The sequence below is a fragment of the Nelumbo lutea genome, chromosome 1 (genome assembly GCF_056320005.1).
Source record: "Nelumbo lutea isolate HS-2025 chromosome 1, American lotus-T2T, whole genome shotgun sequence".
NCBI lineage: Eukaryota > Viridiplantae > Streptophyta > Magnoliopsida > Proteales > Nelumbonaceae > Nelumbo > Nelumbo lutea.
The window spans coordinates 113,158,082-113,175,537 of record NC_142684.1 but is presented as its reverse complement, the minus strand read 5'-3'; the positions used below and the strand labels follow the sequence as shown (position 1 = coordinate 113,175,537).

The 17,456-nt window shown below is 37.7% G+C and overlaps 1 protein-coding gene across 1 annotated transcript; it reads right to left on the bottom strand.

Annotated features, from left to right (window-relative positions):
• Positions 1-3,682: 3,682 nt before the first annotated feature.
• Positions 3,683-16,423, bottom strand: LOC148876880 (Mitochondrial transcription termination factor family protein). The gene is made up of 3 exons (XM_088978454.1): positions 14,609-16,423; positions 4,901-5,271; positions 3,683-4,213 (listed from the first exon to the last, which is right to left on the bottom strand). Exon 1 carries the CDS (start codon positions 16,158-16,160, stop codon positions 14,613-14,615), a length of 1,548 nt encoding a protein of 515 aa, XP_088834580.1. The 5' UTR covers positions 16,161-16,423; the 3' UTR covers positions 3,683-4,213; positions 4,901-5,271; positions 14,609-14,612.
• Between the last annotated feature and the right edge of the window lie 1,033 nt (positions 16,424-17,456).

The following is a 17,456-nucleotide window of genomic DNA, read 5'->3' as shown; positions in this document are numbered from 1 at the left end:
AGTTCTCGCAGGTCCCTCAGCTCCCGCCACCTACAAAGGAGAGGAAATCACCTCATGCAGAGGGTAGTCGGGTTGTGTTGCACCAGGGAGCTCGCCACCAGGCAGTTCGCCACCAGGGAGCTCGCCACCAAGCAGTTCTCCACCAGGGAGTTCGCCACCAAGCAGTTCGTTACCAAGTAACTCTCCACCAGGGAGCTCGCCACCAGGCGGTTCACCACCAGGGAGCTCGCCACCAAGCAGTTCGCCACCAGGGAGCTCGCCACCAGGCAGTTCTCCACCAGGGAGTTCGCCACCAAGCAGTTCATCACCAAGTAGCTCTCCACCAGGGAGCTTGCCACCAGGCAGTTCTCCACCAGGGAGTTCGCCACCAAGCAGTTTGTCACCAAGTAGCTCTTCACTAGGGAGCTCGCCACCAGGTAGTTCTCCACCAGGGAGTTCGCCACCAAGTAGCTCATCACCAAGGCACGTCACCACCGGGTCAAATAACGAGGTACTTAGCCAAAAATTGATACATCACGAAAAAAAATTAGTACGTGACCAAAAACGGTTACATCAACTCCATTTCCCAACACACTTCGATTTCTATTCGTAAGTAGGTTTAAGGTTTTGAGAGGAAAAAAAAAAAAACAGGCGATCCAGCGTGACCATCGGCTCTACAATGTACTTTCGTCACAAGATTGAGTAAAAAAGAAAAGAATATTGATGCCATTCACACTTGCCAGATCTCACTCCTCACTTCGCTTCAAAGTCTGAACTTCGCCCCTCCTCGTTGATGCTTTGCTGACTTCGTTTCTAAAATGTCTGCTAACATCGAAGAATTGGAGTTGTGGAACGACAATAAGTATTAGTGAGCGGAAGCGAACTTGGACCAGTAAAAGATTTAGATTTAAAACTGAAGATGGAGGGATTAGATCAGAAGAGGTAGAAAAAATCTCTCGCGGTTGAAGAAACTGAGTCTGCCGGGCTTCAGAAAGATGATGAGAAAAGCCGAATTTTTACGGTGAGAGAATTATTGAATGAATTGAAGGAAGATGGAAACGAGATTCCTGGCGGTGAATTTAAAAGAGGTAGCACTAGTTACGATGCAGACAGAGGATGCAAGCTCTCCTCACTGGTTTGTCGTACAAATCCGTTTGTTTAGTAGGTATTCTTATTGGAAGATACGGGGGTTCTGTTATCTTTAGATTGCTTAATCCTTAATAGTAATTAATACAATGAAAGGAATATGCGGATCATAATACCGTTGAATGGGTCGACATTCAACCACCTGGGTCAATGAATTGTTGAACAACTCAACGATTTTTTATTAGAGATTGGGTTTGGGGAAAAAGAATCGGTTGCTTAGATGGTTCTTGATCCAAACAGTCTGACCATTCAGGTCAACAACAATTTAAAAACATTGATTTTAGGCTGTAGAAAATTTAAAAAAAAAGTTTTGAGCTGACTAACTTTTAAATACATCATGGGTTAAAAGTCAAAAATACTTTTAAACCCCAAAGCTAAAAGCCTAAAGCACCTTTTCATGAAACTCTAGATCAGGGCATAGGTGGAGGAAGCATCATTCTATTTTGATATCCTAAACATTTTAGCATAAAGAAAATGAACTCATCCGATATAAAGTTTGCATCTGGAGGCTGAGATGTGTAGGGCTGCAAACGGATCGGACCGGATTCGGTAAGGGCATATACGATCTGATCCGTTAAGAAAATCTGCCTGATTCGAATCCGATAAGGATCAATTGGATTTTCAAAAGCATGATTTGAATTTGAATTTGAATTTGAATATTTTATATTGGATATTGGATTCGAATCTGATTCGATTATAATTGTATTTATATTATGTAATACAAATAACATATTATATTATTTATATAATATTATAATATATAATATATAATATTTTATAATTAATGGATCGGATCGACCAATATCTAAATTCGACCTGCTAAGTTAATGGATTGACTTTTCCGATCCGATATGATTTATTAGGATTAAGAGGGATATCCGAATCCACCTCTTGATGGATCGGTATCGGATTCAAATCGGATCTGATCCGACTTATTTGCAGCCCTAGAGGTGTGTAATTGTCATAACTTGTATTCATGAACTTGAGGCTGTGTTTGGCAAGGGTTCAAATGCAAATTTTTTCAGAACAAATGCACAAAACGATTCAGGAGAATTCAAAGTCAGTTAGTATTTAGATTTCCATGGGTGATTGTATTGATTCTGTTTGCTAGTAAACGATGCAAACCCACGATGCATATTTGTTATCATTTGGAATCACGAATCATGCAAATACAATTCACACGACATTCAATGCAATAATTAATCATTTTTCCTCTTTATAATTCAACTTTCAACCATACAAAACGATACAAACCCATAATGCTATTTGATGCAAGTTATTGGGCCCCAGCCTACCACATTGCTTATGTGGACCCTATGGCCTAGACCTGCTGCAATCCCTTCCAATGGTGGCACCTGACTTCATTTAGAACAAGAAACCATATAGATTGACTATTCCGTCCATCAAAGAACATGAATTGATAGTGCCAAACCCATCAAAGAACAATCATGTTCTTTGTTAAGACAATGCTTGCAATATCATTATGGTAGAATATCCATGCTACTAAGGTGGTCTTTCATAAATCCAATAAGCTAATTAGGTTTGATAAACCCAGCAAACTACTTAGAGGGGCATATAAATTTTCTAAAAGGAAATTTCACTTGAATTCAATTCTATGGAGTTTGGATGGAAATGGAACTCAAGATTGATTTCCTCTTAGAAAATTTGAGGGATAATGAGAAGAGTTAAATTCTGTTTCCAGCTAATGAAATGTCTTAATGTTGAAGCAGTTAATAAGCCTATTGTTTCCCATCAAGCATGGCATAAAGAGTCAGACAAAGGAACTTCTGAAAAAATAGACAGAGGAGAGAAGACTCGAAAATATCTTCTATGAAATGGGGGTGCATCCAATTATAAGTATTATTGGTTTAGTAAACATTCGACATTCAAATAAACTTTACTGATAGATTGACACCAAGCTTATGTAGATATATGAGCATATCCAATCCAATTATAAAGAGACCAAATTCAATTCACTGTAATTGGGTCACATTTCAGACAAAGAGGGCAGCCATCTTCATGCATTTTGTTGTTTATTTAAGCATGGTTTTTAAAACCGACTCAGAGACTGAACCGGTCAGGGGTCCGGTTACCGGGTTGAATGGTTCAACCATTTGACCCAAACGGTCAGCCCATTCTGACAAAAAATAAAAAAATAAAAAAAATGGTCAAAACCATTTGAACGGTTAACCGCCCGGGTCAGCGGTTTGCTGACCAAAATCAATGGTTTTTTGAGAAATCCCGATTTTGGGGAAGAACGGAACCGATTAAATATATATATATTAAATAAGAGTCATTTTCCTATATACATTTAACCTTTTAATATATCTATATTTATTTTTTGACAAGTTCATAAATGGACCGGATTCACAATTCATTTCGATTCGATTCAATTTTCTCTACGATTTTCAAAACATTGAATCCAGTCCCCTTAAAATGTAAATGGACCGGATTACGTCCAATCCAATCTGAAGTGAATGAAACACCAAAAACTACATGAAAACCCAGAAAATAGTAAAAAAAACTACAGAAACATATTAGAAATTCCACAAAAATATAAAAATGAAAATGATTATTTTTTGCCATTTGGTGATTGAAAAAGCTCTATGTTCACAAAGGCCACCATGCTAGCATTCCCCTTTTTTCCATAATTATTAACCTACCAAAGAAAAAAAAAGGTCATTTTCTTGTATAAGAAATTTCAATGCATGTTCTAGATACTATGATGTTAATTCAGTATTAATGTGCTCCTTTACTGATATTTCCCGTGAAGAGGAGTACATAATTACTTCTCATTTAAGCTGTAAAGGGATATCTGCATATCTGTTGATCCTAAGATTCTTCCCCATGATGTCAAATAGCAGAAAATTCAAGGCTTCATACAAGCAGATTACTATTAGATCCAAGTCCAGTTCATCCTTACAAAAAATTCATCAACTACCGGGAGCAACATCTGCCGCAAGTGTTCCAAATGCTACTGCATCAGGTTGCATCTCAACAGCTTTCTCTCCATCAATAAGACAACTTTATCCTTACTGCTGCAAAATTCTCCAGCTTGTCATAACTGTTAGATGCTGAATCTAATACCCTGCAAGATGGATCAAAGGATTGAGAACCTATGTGAATGGAATTCAAAACATTTCAAGCAACTCTCAGTATACAGTTAATGTTCATCTATATAAATGGAAGACTGTTTTTTCTTAAAATTGTTTTGGTGGGCTTGGTTTCAGGTTTGATTGATCAAATGAATGAAGCCTTTCTTTCTAAACTTGTTTATAGATTTTTATCACCAGGTCAAGGCTTATGGAAACTGGGAAGCAATGCTCCTGGTCATATATCTTAAACATAACAAGCTGGTGTGTCTTGAGCCTAAGGACAATAGTTGGATCATTGGTCCCAACTTGACCTTCCATGATTTGCTTCTTCTATTGGTTGTGCTTATTCTCCAGCTTCACCATCTTCATTGTTAATGATCTAAATCCGCCAGATTTTTCAATTGCATCAAAATCCCTCCCAGTCCCACAAGAACTAGATTTTATTTCTGCATCTAAGAAAACGGCATTTTGTTTCTGCATGCTTAGCATTTAAGCATGCATACCCACCTAAACGTGGCACTTCCTAATAATATTAACAAAATCATTATAAAAGCACCACTCATAAAGCTACATAGTCTAGTGGAAAGCACAAAATAGAACTGATCACCACTAGAAAGACTTGAAGGTTTTACATTCAATGATGGCTATAGGAGAGAAAAACTAACCTTATCATCACTTACCTCTTTACTACCATAATAGCATTGAGCTCAATGTTGTCCAGTTCTGCTAACACTTCATAGTCAATATCATCTTCTCAATCTGTTTAAAAATTGCTATCACTTTAACTCACTTGAAGACCCTCAAGAAGAGGCCATTGCAGCAGCTCTGAAGCTATTTGAAGACTCTCTAGAAGAACTTTAACCTCAGTTCTGAAGCAACAGCTGCCTTGGCTGGGCTACTAAAAGCCCATTGCAGGCTTACCATCTGGACTCAAAACACAGGATAGAGGTGTTAGGGGGTCTTGGAGAGAGGAGCATGCTCAACTGAGGAGCAGTTGGTGAGTGGTGCAAAATTTCCAAAGAATCCCTGTCAATATCACCCAGGCTGGCACCTGTGCTCAACCAAAAGAACCAAGTTACTGAGAAATAACATAACATTTATGTCAAGGAGGAAAACCTAAAAAAAACCAAGTTGTGGTTCCTCTTCAACCATATGTTCCAGGTAGAACCAATTATTTGCTCTCTGGTGCATATAATTAAACTGAATGTTGTATCTGATCAAAGAAATTACAGTATCTGATGATCTGATCAGCCAGATGTTCCTTTAGACCCCATCATGTGAAGTAAATTCATTAAATGCTAACAGAGAAATAACACCCCTGTAAAACTAATAACAGAACTGTGTTCCACCCTAGAAGATATGGGCATGCATTATATCCAGAGCATCTCCATATAACAAATGAAGCATGTTACAGTAACAAGAATATGAACAAATAAACCCCTCTTTCTCAGATTTAAGGTCATCATTACTGAACATATCACAGCTAAACATGAACTTATGACTATTGTTTAAGGGGACAGTGCATGTACAACTGTAGCTAGTCAGTCGTGTTTAAGCTGTATAAATGCAAAATGCATTTGTATGTGCAGTTTTGCCAATAATAGAATTGACAGAACAGTATGGCTAATTGGTTTCTGGATTATGTTCAAATCATTAAATTGGAACCCTTTTTAAACATGGCACAGGCCATAACTGGCCACATCCTACTTCACCATGGCAATGCCAGACCCACAGTACTGCAGCTCTATCAAGCATTAATGAAGCAAATGCGTTTTTAACAGGCTGTTCTGGGTTTCATAGTGACCACATGTTTGGTAAAGCTGTGGAGAATAATTGAAATCCAATTTACAGTATTTTATTAGTACATAATAACAGCAAAGATACACAAAAAAGAGAAGTCAATGCCCAGATGATACATGAATTATGCCATAATGCTAATAGAAAAAATAAGCATTCTACAATAATATCATTTTTATCTGGTAACTCTTTTTTAAAGAACTCCTTCTGAAAATACTCATTCACATTTATGGTGAATGCTGAGAAACCTGATGCTGGAGGGAGAAGACTGATGCCTGAGAAGCCCATGTTAGAAATGCCATGGAAGAGAGAGAGCTGCCAGAGACGCTGGAGGGAGAAAGCTGCCAAAGATTGAAAATCACCAGAGAGACAGTTCACTGACCTGAGAGAACCTAGATAGGAGTTCTCAGTCTGACGATTTAGCCTGCGATGGATTTTCAGATGGTTTGTGGAGAAATTGAGTTCATCCATTTCGGTCCACTAATTATTATCAGACCATAAAACATGGACCAGTCCAACCCAATACCAAAATTTGTACTGTCCAATTTAGATGTGATTCGGATGGGTTCCAACCCAAATCCAATCCATTGACACCCTTAGTTCAGGGTGCCCCTTCTCATGTCACATTGTCAATCCTCCCACAATTCTTTCAGCTTTGGTCATTATGGATAGATTAATTATCCTACATTTCAAGCAGAAATATATTGCAGTAAGAGGAAGACAGACTTTTTTTTTTATCAATAACAAAACTTTCATTAATCAATCAGAATAATTAATCATACAAAGGGGGAGATAAACTCTCTTAACTCCCCAGCAGAGGCATGAACCAACAGAATGAGAAAACCAGATTTACAACTGAGCCCAAAATGTAGATTCCCTGTCCACCCCTAGATTAGCTAACCCATCAGCAAACGAACTAGCAGATCTCTTCACCCAACTGAATTTTATTTCCATGTCCTTAACCGGCCACCTGAAACTTCTCCTTTCGTTGTTTTAGTTCCATAATCCAGCCTTGTCTTCTTGCAGCCACCCTACCACCACCTCTGAATCCCCTTCAATTGCAAGCCTTCTAATGTTCATATCTTTTGCTCTTTGGGAACCTTCCAAGACTGCAAAGATCTCAGCCCTGAGAGAGTCACCACTCCTGATTGGGCCTGAGAACAGAGCTAAAACAGTCCCATTCCCATCCCTAAATACACCCCATATGCCTGACTGCCCAGGATTCCCTCTACTACTACCATCAAAGATCAGCTTTATAAATCTAGTGGGGGAGGGGTTCAAGACAGACTTAGACACATTTTGACCTAGGCACTGCTAGCAATCTGCCAATCTCTCTCCAATTCCTTGGCAGATCATCCACAGTAAAATCTGTGAATAGGTCCGATGATTTCAGCCACTGAACTACCCTGATGTGAATCAGGCTCTATCAAATTTTCAACACTGAACTACCCTGAGGAAGATGTATAATTCATCCAACAGTTTTGAACAATGTGAGAAGAAATCTGTCCTATCATGGCTTTGATGCCTGTCATAGTTGTCAAGGCATCGCCTAAGCGACTAGGCACCCTTGGCTGGGCACCTCGCCCAAACGCTTTGACTTTTAGCAACTAGGCGTCTGCCTAGGCAACAAAAATGACAAGGCAGGCGCCTTTCATAATATCATTTATATTGCTGTATCTTATTAATATATGTTTTATTACATTTTATTATATGCTATATATATCAATTATACTTTGTTTTAATGTTTTACTATTGAAATTTAAAAGATCAAAGGGTTTTTAGGAGAAAAAAAAGAAAGAAAGAAAGAAAAGAAAAGAAAGAAGGAGAAGAAAGAGGAAAGAAAGAATAGAATAATAAAGTTATTTTTTTTTCTATTCTCTCTCTCTAATTAAATAAAACAGAAACTCCATCCTTGTGTTTTTTTTTTCTATTTTACTTTCTATCTTGAATATTTATCATATAAAGTTAATAACCTTCTTTAGCTGCTAATTAATATGAATTGTCTCTCTTAAATACTTGTAGTAGTAGTATTTTCGAAAATAATGAAATTAATATATGTAAAATATTTTTATCTTTTAGATGTGATAATTTGCCACATTTTTAGAGGAAATTTAATGGTCTTAATGAAGAGAATTGCTATTTTTTCAATTAACATACATGCCAAATGGTATATAAAACTGGGAAACTAGCCAAAAGTCAGTTTTTATATTATAAAATTTTTATCGCCTAGGCAACTAGGCACCCCAGTGTCTCCCAAAATCGCCTAGACACCTTGAAAACTATGATGCCTGTATATGTTGTAGATTAGTCATCTCTGTTTTTCCTGAGGACTAGTTGAGTGTCACTGCATTGCACATGCAATTGAATATTTCATATAAATAAAAAGATATAGATTTGAATTATTCCAAGTTAAGAGATTCTGTGCCCCTTGAGTATCACAGAAAGACCGAATTTGCAAGAATTGAAGTAGATGGAGATCCTTTTGTTGAAACGCTTTCTTGGGGGCTATCTTTCCTTTGGATCTTGACAGCACCAACACTACTTGCTGAGAAACTTTCCACAACATGAACACTAACGTAAAAAATTGAGGTGATTTTCAGGGTGCAAGTGCAAAAGCTTTTTGAGCTTTGAGTATATACATGGATCCCAAAATACTTTGAAACCATTGGTTTGTTTTTATTCACAATTTTTAGATTTTGAAACTCAATCTTATCATAGTCACTGGGAAGAGAATCCATTGTTTCTAATTCTTGCAAAGGTGCTGCTACACTCAAGATGCTTTAGTCTCAGAGACATGGTTGCATATTAAAGGAACAAAGGAAGAAATAAACCTAACAATTGAAAAAGAACAGTGAAAGAAAAAAAGATGAAAAAACATAAAAGAAAAGACAATGTCTGGGCCCATTAATGACATGTTAGACATTGTAAAAAACAAAAAATGTGGAGGGAAAAAAATGAAAGTAAAATCAGGGTCTTTCAACCAAATAACTGAAACACTCTCGTGGAATGATTATATTGGGCTCAAATGTTGTTTGAATCTGTTTTCTATCTTCTGCTTTCTTCTTCTTGTTAGGAGAGGACACAGTTCATTCTTTCTATTAATGAAAACTTAACTTATTTATAAAAAAAAAAATCGAGATCCTTATCCTGGTTTGTCTTTTGTCAAAATTTAAAAATATGTAAAATTCTTCTTCATTTTCAATAGAAATCAGTTGGATTTCAAAGAAATTGCAATTAGGTCTTTCCATAATTAGGACAGTTGACTGTGATGCCATTCCCAATTGAACATTCACATTTAGTCATTTTTATTACATTCTCATCATGTAGCTTCTTTAGAATTTTAATTTCAAGGATTACAATAAATGGGAACTGCATATCAAAGTGAAGCATTAGACGCATTCCATTCTAAAGTAAACCAAAAATATTGATATAATAACTTCATAAATAACCTTAGCTTCTAGAACCAAAATTTAAATTTATGATTGACAGACCATGAATTGCAAAAATCAAAAGAAGGTACAAGAAGCATAAACCTTTCTTTGGTTGTCCATTCTATCTTTTTCAATGCAACAATTTCCCTTGTTTTAATTTTCCTTGGCCATGTAGTTTTGATTGCAAGCACAAAAAGATAACAGGTACTGAATCCATAAAAAAAAAGATATAAAAGTAAAAGTAGCTAAAAGAAATATTTCCAAGAGACCATGTTGCAAGAAAATTTTGATACCTAGAAACACTCGACTCAGTCCCACCTAAGGAAATCGAGTGAAAGAAGATTCATTGGGAACATGAATATATACTTGACAAAACCCTATTTAGATTCTTGAGTACGCATAAAACACATCCAAAGATGGAGCATAAACTTCCCAACAAAGTAGCAGACAAAGCAATCAAAGCGAAAGCTATGAAGCATGGTAATCTTGCTTGCACAAGTAAAAAAAAAAAAGAATTTTGTTTCTTTCTTTCTACTTTTCCACCTTACCCATATGCTACTTCACCAATTTGCTCCAATTTCTCAAAACAATAAACACTTCAAGATCCCCATGACAGGGATTCAGTCCATTACTCAGCCCAGAGGCCACTACAGACATGATTTACCTTCTCCTGCACCAGAATCAACAATAACAACAATTTCAAGCATATGCAACTAAGCAATCAAGTATATGAAACTAAGCACTTAAAAGATATAGGCATAAGTTGAAAACCTAGTACAGAGGAGAGAGCATTCAATTGCTGAGAACGAAAACAGGTTTGTATTGGGAAAATCAAAACAAAACAAACATGAAAATTTAAATTAAGGCAAATATCAATAAAACAAGAAGGAAATTATGGTCTATGTGAAAAAGGAAAGGAGAAAGCTTACCACAATAGGCTTGTCAACAATGAGCGAAGGTATCAAGGAAACCGATGTTCTAGGACAAAATGGCAGCTGAGTGTTTCCGAAATGGGCAGAATGAGCTAAAACGAAGGAGTTGTCCCAAGTGGATCTTAGGAAACATATGTCTACAACCAACTAAGCATTGGATGCAATTAACATGACATGCTCTACCTCCTCTCAGGTGCTAGCCATCAATGAATGCAGTAAGGTAATGCATTGCTTAGGACGTGTATGTCTCATTGCTGAGGCCAGATGGATTGAGGATCTTGTGCTGAAACTCAAGCATGAGCTCTTTGAAGTTCCTGATGAGCTTGGGATACTCCATGAAACTGGTGAATCAAGCCCTCCGTGCAACAAGCAAAAGAAACTGCTGCTCACTCCAGCGCTGTATAGTTCAACTTCCAAATCCTATGTGGCATTTGAAAATAACTCAGGCACTAAAAAGAACATCACCCTCCAAGATTATAACATTTCTGGGAAACTATTCTGCTTGTATTGTCCCCTTCCAACTATCTTTTCCTACTCCCAATCTTGCCAGAGAATCAGCTAGCATATTTGCACTCTTGGGTACCCAAATGAATGAGATTTTCAAGCTGGCACCTAAGAAGTGAACCACCTCACGTTTTTTAAATTCAATGAAGTTAACAGTTATTAATAAAAAAAAAAAAGTGAACCAACCTCACCAACTGTTTAAACTTCCAAGGTATTTGTTCTCGAGAATTCATCCACAAAAAGACTGTTTGACAGTCCCCCTCAACCACTATATTCAATAACCCCTGCTGAACAATCAGTTTAAGGCTATGAATTAATGCTAACAATTTTGTCCTTAGTAAGTTTCCAAAGCCAGCTGGCCCTGAATAACTGAGAATCCCTAACCACACTTCCCACTGCAGAGTTCCCAGGATTTACAAGACAGCACCCATTAAAGTTTTAGTTTGCAGCTTCCATCCCCCGGTCAAGTCCATTCCACCACCCTTTGAGGCACCCTGTTATTAAAACCTGCAATAATGTCCCACCCTCTTAGTAGATCATTCAGGCTTACCACATTGACTCTTTACTAATCTGAGACCAATGTGCAGCCCTTACCATTTTTGCAGTGCTCTTATGCTTCTCAGATTTGGGGCAACATTTTTTCTCCTTGGTGGGAGAAGTGTTGACAGCACCCTCTGATGTGGTGGACCTATTCTAAGCCACATATAATGAGATGTTCTACACAAGGACAGATGGTTGACGTTTTCCCCATTCTCCCAGCACAGAACACAAACATGGTGTGAAAGAGACCAATTTTTGCACACATAATATTAACAAAATTGAAAGAAGCTGGACTTCCTAGACTAGGAGGATCATATCCACAGAAAAAAAAAAAAAAAAAAAAAAATATATATATATATATATATATATATATATATATATATATATATATATATAAACACTTCAATTAGAATACTACAGAGATGCCAAGCCACCATAAAAATACCCAATAAGAGAACCAGGAAAGCCAATCCCCACTCCCCGGTATACTGCCATCAATGTCTCTATTGACCAAATTCTCTCTCCCTTGCTGCAAGGCAATTAACATTGTTACTTTGCTTGGGTTCCCCACAGCAACACTGTTAATAGTTCCTTTTTTTTTATTTTTTATAATTGAACTGTTAATAGTTCTTTTGAGATGATACACTTCACTACTCATCTTCTTACCTTTATGGTCTTCTGAGTTCTCTTTTATTTTTGATTACCCGACATGAAATACATGGCCATAAGGCTTTGCACCGATTCTCTTTATTAATTTGGATTTCAAAACAAATAACCTGCTTAAATCAATCTTGAAACAATTTGGGCGAACAAGAATTAATTTAGCTATTAGTGTTCTTCATAGCATGTCATATCTCTTAAGAAATAGCTTATTAGTTTTACCATACAAGCAGTTCAGGTGGACCAGACCCAGACTGAAGTTTTAAATAGTTCTGATCTTCTACTTTTTTTATCCCAAGTTCTGATCTTTCACATGTTGACAATTTCCTCAATCATTCACTGTAACATTTTTGGTTGGCTCAAAGAGAAATCATTGGAATGTGATGGTTTATAAAATTGGGATCCATGAAATACTGAGATGTCAAAGGTATGAATTATGACCCATCAGTTGCTGAACCACCAATACAATGCAATACTTTACGGGTTTGTAGAGAAATTCCATTGCCTCAAAAACGAAAAAGTAAACAAACTAAAAGGAAAATGGATAAGTGACATGCTTTTCTGAATGATCATAATACTTGTTGAGCTTCACTGGATGGTGGGGACCAGTGTTTTAAATGGCATGGGAGGCGTACGCCTGGAGCATAGTTTTCAAGGTGCCAAGGCGAGGCTAGGCAACAGGGGGGCACCTTGTCGCCTAGTCGCCTACGCGATGGATTTTTTTAAGTGAAAAATACATATCCTAGGTAGTTCCCTAGGTTCCATAACCATCTTTCATTAATAGCTATCCATAATTTTCATAAGAAAATTATAAACTTCATGTTTATGTCTAGAAAATCAACATATTTATGAGAAGAAAAAGAAGAAAGAAAAAGAAAATTCAAAAAATATGGGGACTGAACTCCTACTTTTGGAAGAAGAAGAAGAAGAAGAAGAAGAAGAAGAAGAAGAAATGTGTTGATTAGACAAAGCTTTAAGTTTTTCCCTTACTTATTGGTTCAAATTCTGAAGTCTTTGAAAAGAAGAAGAAGAAGAAGAAGAAGAAGAAGAAGAAGAAATGTGTTGATTAGACAAAGCTTTAAGTTTTTCCCTTACTTATTGGTTCAAATTCTGAAGTCTTTGAAAAGAAGAAGAAGAAGAAGAAGAAGAAGAAGAAGAAGAAGAAGAAGAAGAAGAAGAGATGTGGTGGAAGAAATGTGTTGATTAGACAAAACTTTAAGTTTTTCCCTTACTTAATGATTCAAATTCTGAAGTCTTTGAGGGTTCAATACAGCAGTTAAGAATGTTTGTGTTGATTAAACCCTAACAAATAAGAAAATAATAAAAAGAAATTAGTTTATAAACACAAAAAAAATGAACATTTTTGTTTAATAATGTCTATTTTATAATTATAATCTCAAAAAAGTAACAATATAAAAGTATTTTATAAGACAGTATACAAAACTGCTAGGCGACTGGGCGAGGCGAGCCTCCAAGGGCGCCTTGTTGCCTAGGTGTCACCTTGACAACTATGGCTTGGAGGTGCGCCTCCAAGCGAGGCACTCCCAAAATGCCTTGAGGCACATGCTGGGGGCGCTGACACCTTTGAGGCGTATGCCTCATGCGCTTTTCCATGAGGCGTGCTAGAGGTGTACGCCACATGAACACCTCGTATAAAAAGACTGAAAGAAAAAAGAAAAAAGGGAAAGGAAAGGAAAAGAAAAGAAAGGGAAGGGAAGGGAAGGGAAAGAAACAGAAGGAAGAGAGAGAGAGAGAGAGAGAGAGAGAGAGAGAGAGAGAGAGAGAGAGGAAAAGGAAGGGACGACCCCCCCCCCCTTTTACTAATGCTATGCATCTTTATTCTTCTTAATATAAAATATTTTTATTAAAAATAAAGAAAAAATTAGATCCTCCCTTCCTCCTGACCCCCCTCCTCTTAAGGAGGCATAAGCCTCCTTGTGTTCAGGAGGCTTACGCCTCACACCTCTAGGTAGTGGAACACCTTGCGTCATGCCTCTGCATTTTAAAACATACCTTCCCAAATCTTTGTAACTTTGGAAGTATAAGGTATATACAAAAATTAGCAATCAAAGAGATGACAATGTAACTAAGACATGTACAAACCTTTGTAACTTTGAAAGTATAAAGTATATACCAAAATTAGCAATGAAAGAGATGACAATGCAACTAGGACATGTACAAACCCTTGCTTACTATTTGCACAAAATGATCTGAACATTATAATTTAGAGCATAGCTATTCACAAACTTGATTGAAAGTACCAATGAAAATGATATATATTTTTTCGTTCGATTCTTTCTTTATACCATGCTCATGGATATTCATCATCACTAACATACAAAACTTTTAGCATAATAAATAACAATAAGGTATCCATTCTAGGAGAAATTAACAAGTTGGAGATTGAGTGAAGCAAACTACTCATTAGAAAGGATAAGTAGGGAAGAATGAAATGAACACAGATAATCACATCATCTTGATGTATGGAATTTAATATTAATCCTGTTAGGGAGAGGAAATAAACCTCACTAAAGAGATACAGTCCGTCTATAGAGTATTTCATCATCACTCTCATCTTCTTCTTCTGATACAATATCACTCCCTGGCATCTCTAATTTACCACCCATACAAAATGATGGTCCCATACTCTCTGTTTCAATATAATCTGCCTGCAGCCTCTCTTCAAACCTCTGGTCACTACAGTTAAGAAACCAAGCCAAACTACACCTAATCCCCTTGCTTGATAACGTCTGATACCTTGGTTTGATCCTTGACTCCAAGCTGTATGTAAAGTACTCTGGGAACTCCACAAGCTCTTGCAGAGGTCGCTTCATTTCACTCTTAAAGAAGTAATAACTGTTCTTCATTAACTCAACTCGCAGAGCAACAAGTTGGGGGCACTTTACAACCATCTTTGCCACATCGTCAGCTGGTATACCCCGCCCACGTAGGAATTCAATGGATTTCAATATGACACTTTGGTTAAGGCTAACAATTTGAGGCATCTTCTCTATTACGCGTGCGAATTCATCAGGGTCAATCTTGAGCTTTAGGTTAAAGAAGTATTGCTGGGAAGACAACTTAGCCTTCAATGGAAGCCCGAGTATCTGAGGATACTGAGCAATAACTGAAGCAAGTGTGTCCCTTCGAATTCCAAAACTAACCAAGCAGTCTACATTTGGTTTCATGGTTTCTTCCAAGTCATAGCCGAGGATGTATGCTCGTTTTTCAAACATCCGAGCCAAGATCTTCTTCGGAAGGCCCAAGGAGGCCAAGTAATCAACAATGGGCTTAATCATCGTCCCCACTCTCATTCCCAGGAAGTAAGGGTACTGAGTTACCATTGGCCCAATATCTCTCGGGTTGACTCCAATGCTGACAAGATAAGCGACTGAGGTGCTCATCGTACCTTCCAGCTTAAAGCCCAGAAGCTCAGGATACTTCTGCAACACATAACCAATATCCTCCCTTTCGACATCTAGACCCCGAAGGAACTTCACCACAGGAACAAGCTCAACGACCACACTAGCATGAAGCACCTGCGGATAATTCTTCACGAATTCCCCGAGCTTCGATCTCGGAATTCCAACTTTCTCCAAATAACCCAAAACAGGGATCAGATTCTTCCGAACACTACATCCTAACATTAACGGGTACTCATTCATGTCGTCAATCGTTAACCCAAGTTTTTGAAGGAACTCCACTCTCTCTTTCATGACCTCGACCGTCGACGGTAGCTCCAGATGTTCCAACTCATCCGGAATTATTCCCAAGCTCTTCAAATAGTCGCAGATTATGACGCGAGAGACAAGCTTCTCCTTTCGTCCTTGAATCACACCCCAAGTCACTGACGGCATCTCGTACTCGGGGAATTTGCTGGACTGCGTCGAGAAGAAGCTTTTTTGAACCCTAGGGCTTGAAAGCTGAACTGTTTTTGTCTGTTGAATCCATGCGGTTTGAGGGGTCTGAGAAGAATCATTGGATGGTGAGGGTGAAGCATGAGCGAGAGAAACTGATGCAAAGAGGTTCCGATTCAAGATGAGATTTGAAGGTCTTCTTCTGAACAGTAAGCTCATTTCAAAAACACTAAAACCCTAGACGAGATATATTAGGTATTAATCCACATATAAAAGATTTAAAGAATTGAAGGGGTAGAAGTAGAACTAACAAGGTTTTTTTCTCTACCAAAAAAAAGGTTTTTCTTCTTCCTTTTAAATGATTTGACTCAGTGAAATAACTATTCCCAGCAATATCAACAACTATAGAATAATAGAAGTTCGGAGCGAAGAGCGAGCGAGCGAGAGAGAGGGAAATGAGTCAACGAGGCACTGCGCCCGTGGCAAGGGGTAGGGGGAGCATAATTCGGTTTTGGTGTTTTCGATTCGGTTATTTCGAAAAATCGGTTCGATTTCGGTTTTAAAAATCGATTTGCCAAACTTCGGTTTTCGGTTTCGGTTGTGAGATTTAATAGTTCGGTTACCGGAAAAAACCAAAATTTTAAGGGGTAAATCAATAAATATACAAATACAATAAAAAGCCCAAAGGTTATTAGCCTTTGGTCAAAATCTAAAAAGTTAAACTTTTAAGACAAATATAGTGAAAATCCCAAAGGTTATTACCCATAGGCCAAAACCCATTAGTCTTTGTCTCTTTAACCATCGACCTTCATCTTCAAGGTTCAACATGCAGTGGTGAGCGTTTGAGAAAGAAAGTAGCAGCGGTGAGCGTTTGAGTCGGTGAGTCCCTTGTAGCGGTGAGCGTTTGACGGTTTGAGCAAGAAAGTCGCAGCCAGCTACGAGTTCCAGTTCCACCGCACTACTCCAAGGTTCAACATCCAACAAACCAATTTTTCTGGCAGACGGCGGCAAGTGATAGAGTCCGGTGGGTCTTCTTTAATCTATAGTTTTTCGGTTCATTTTAGTTCCCTCCCTGTTTTCTTCTTTGCCATTTGAATCTTTAAGTACAAGTATTTTGTTTTCTATTTTTCCCTTTTGATATTCAGTTCTTCCTGATATTTTTGTTAGCCACCGAATCCGGACTGCGAAAAATTTTTAACCACCAGACTCTTTAGTTTTTAACTGCTGTACCGTAAATTTTATATGCATTTGCACAAATGCATAGGAAAGGTCGAGAGTAGGAAGCAAATTCGATTTTAACCGAATCAACCGAAAAAAAATTTCAGTTCGGTTTGTTCGGTTTTTGCAAAGTTCAAATAGGAATATCAGTTTTTGAAAATTCGGTTTATTCGGTTCGGTTTTTAACCGAACAAACCGAATACCCACCCCTACCCCTAGTGAGGGGTGGGTATTCGGTAAAGGTAGACTTAGAGGTGTAAAACGGGTCGGGCCATGCCGCTCTCCCCTGGGATAACT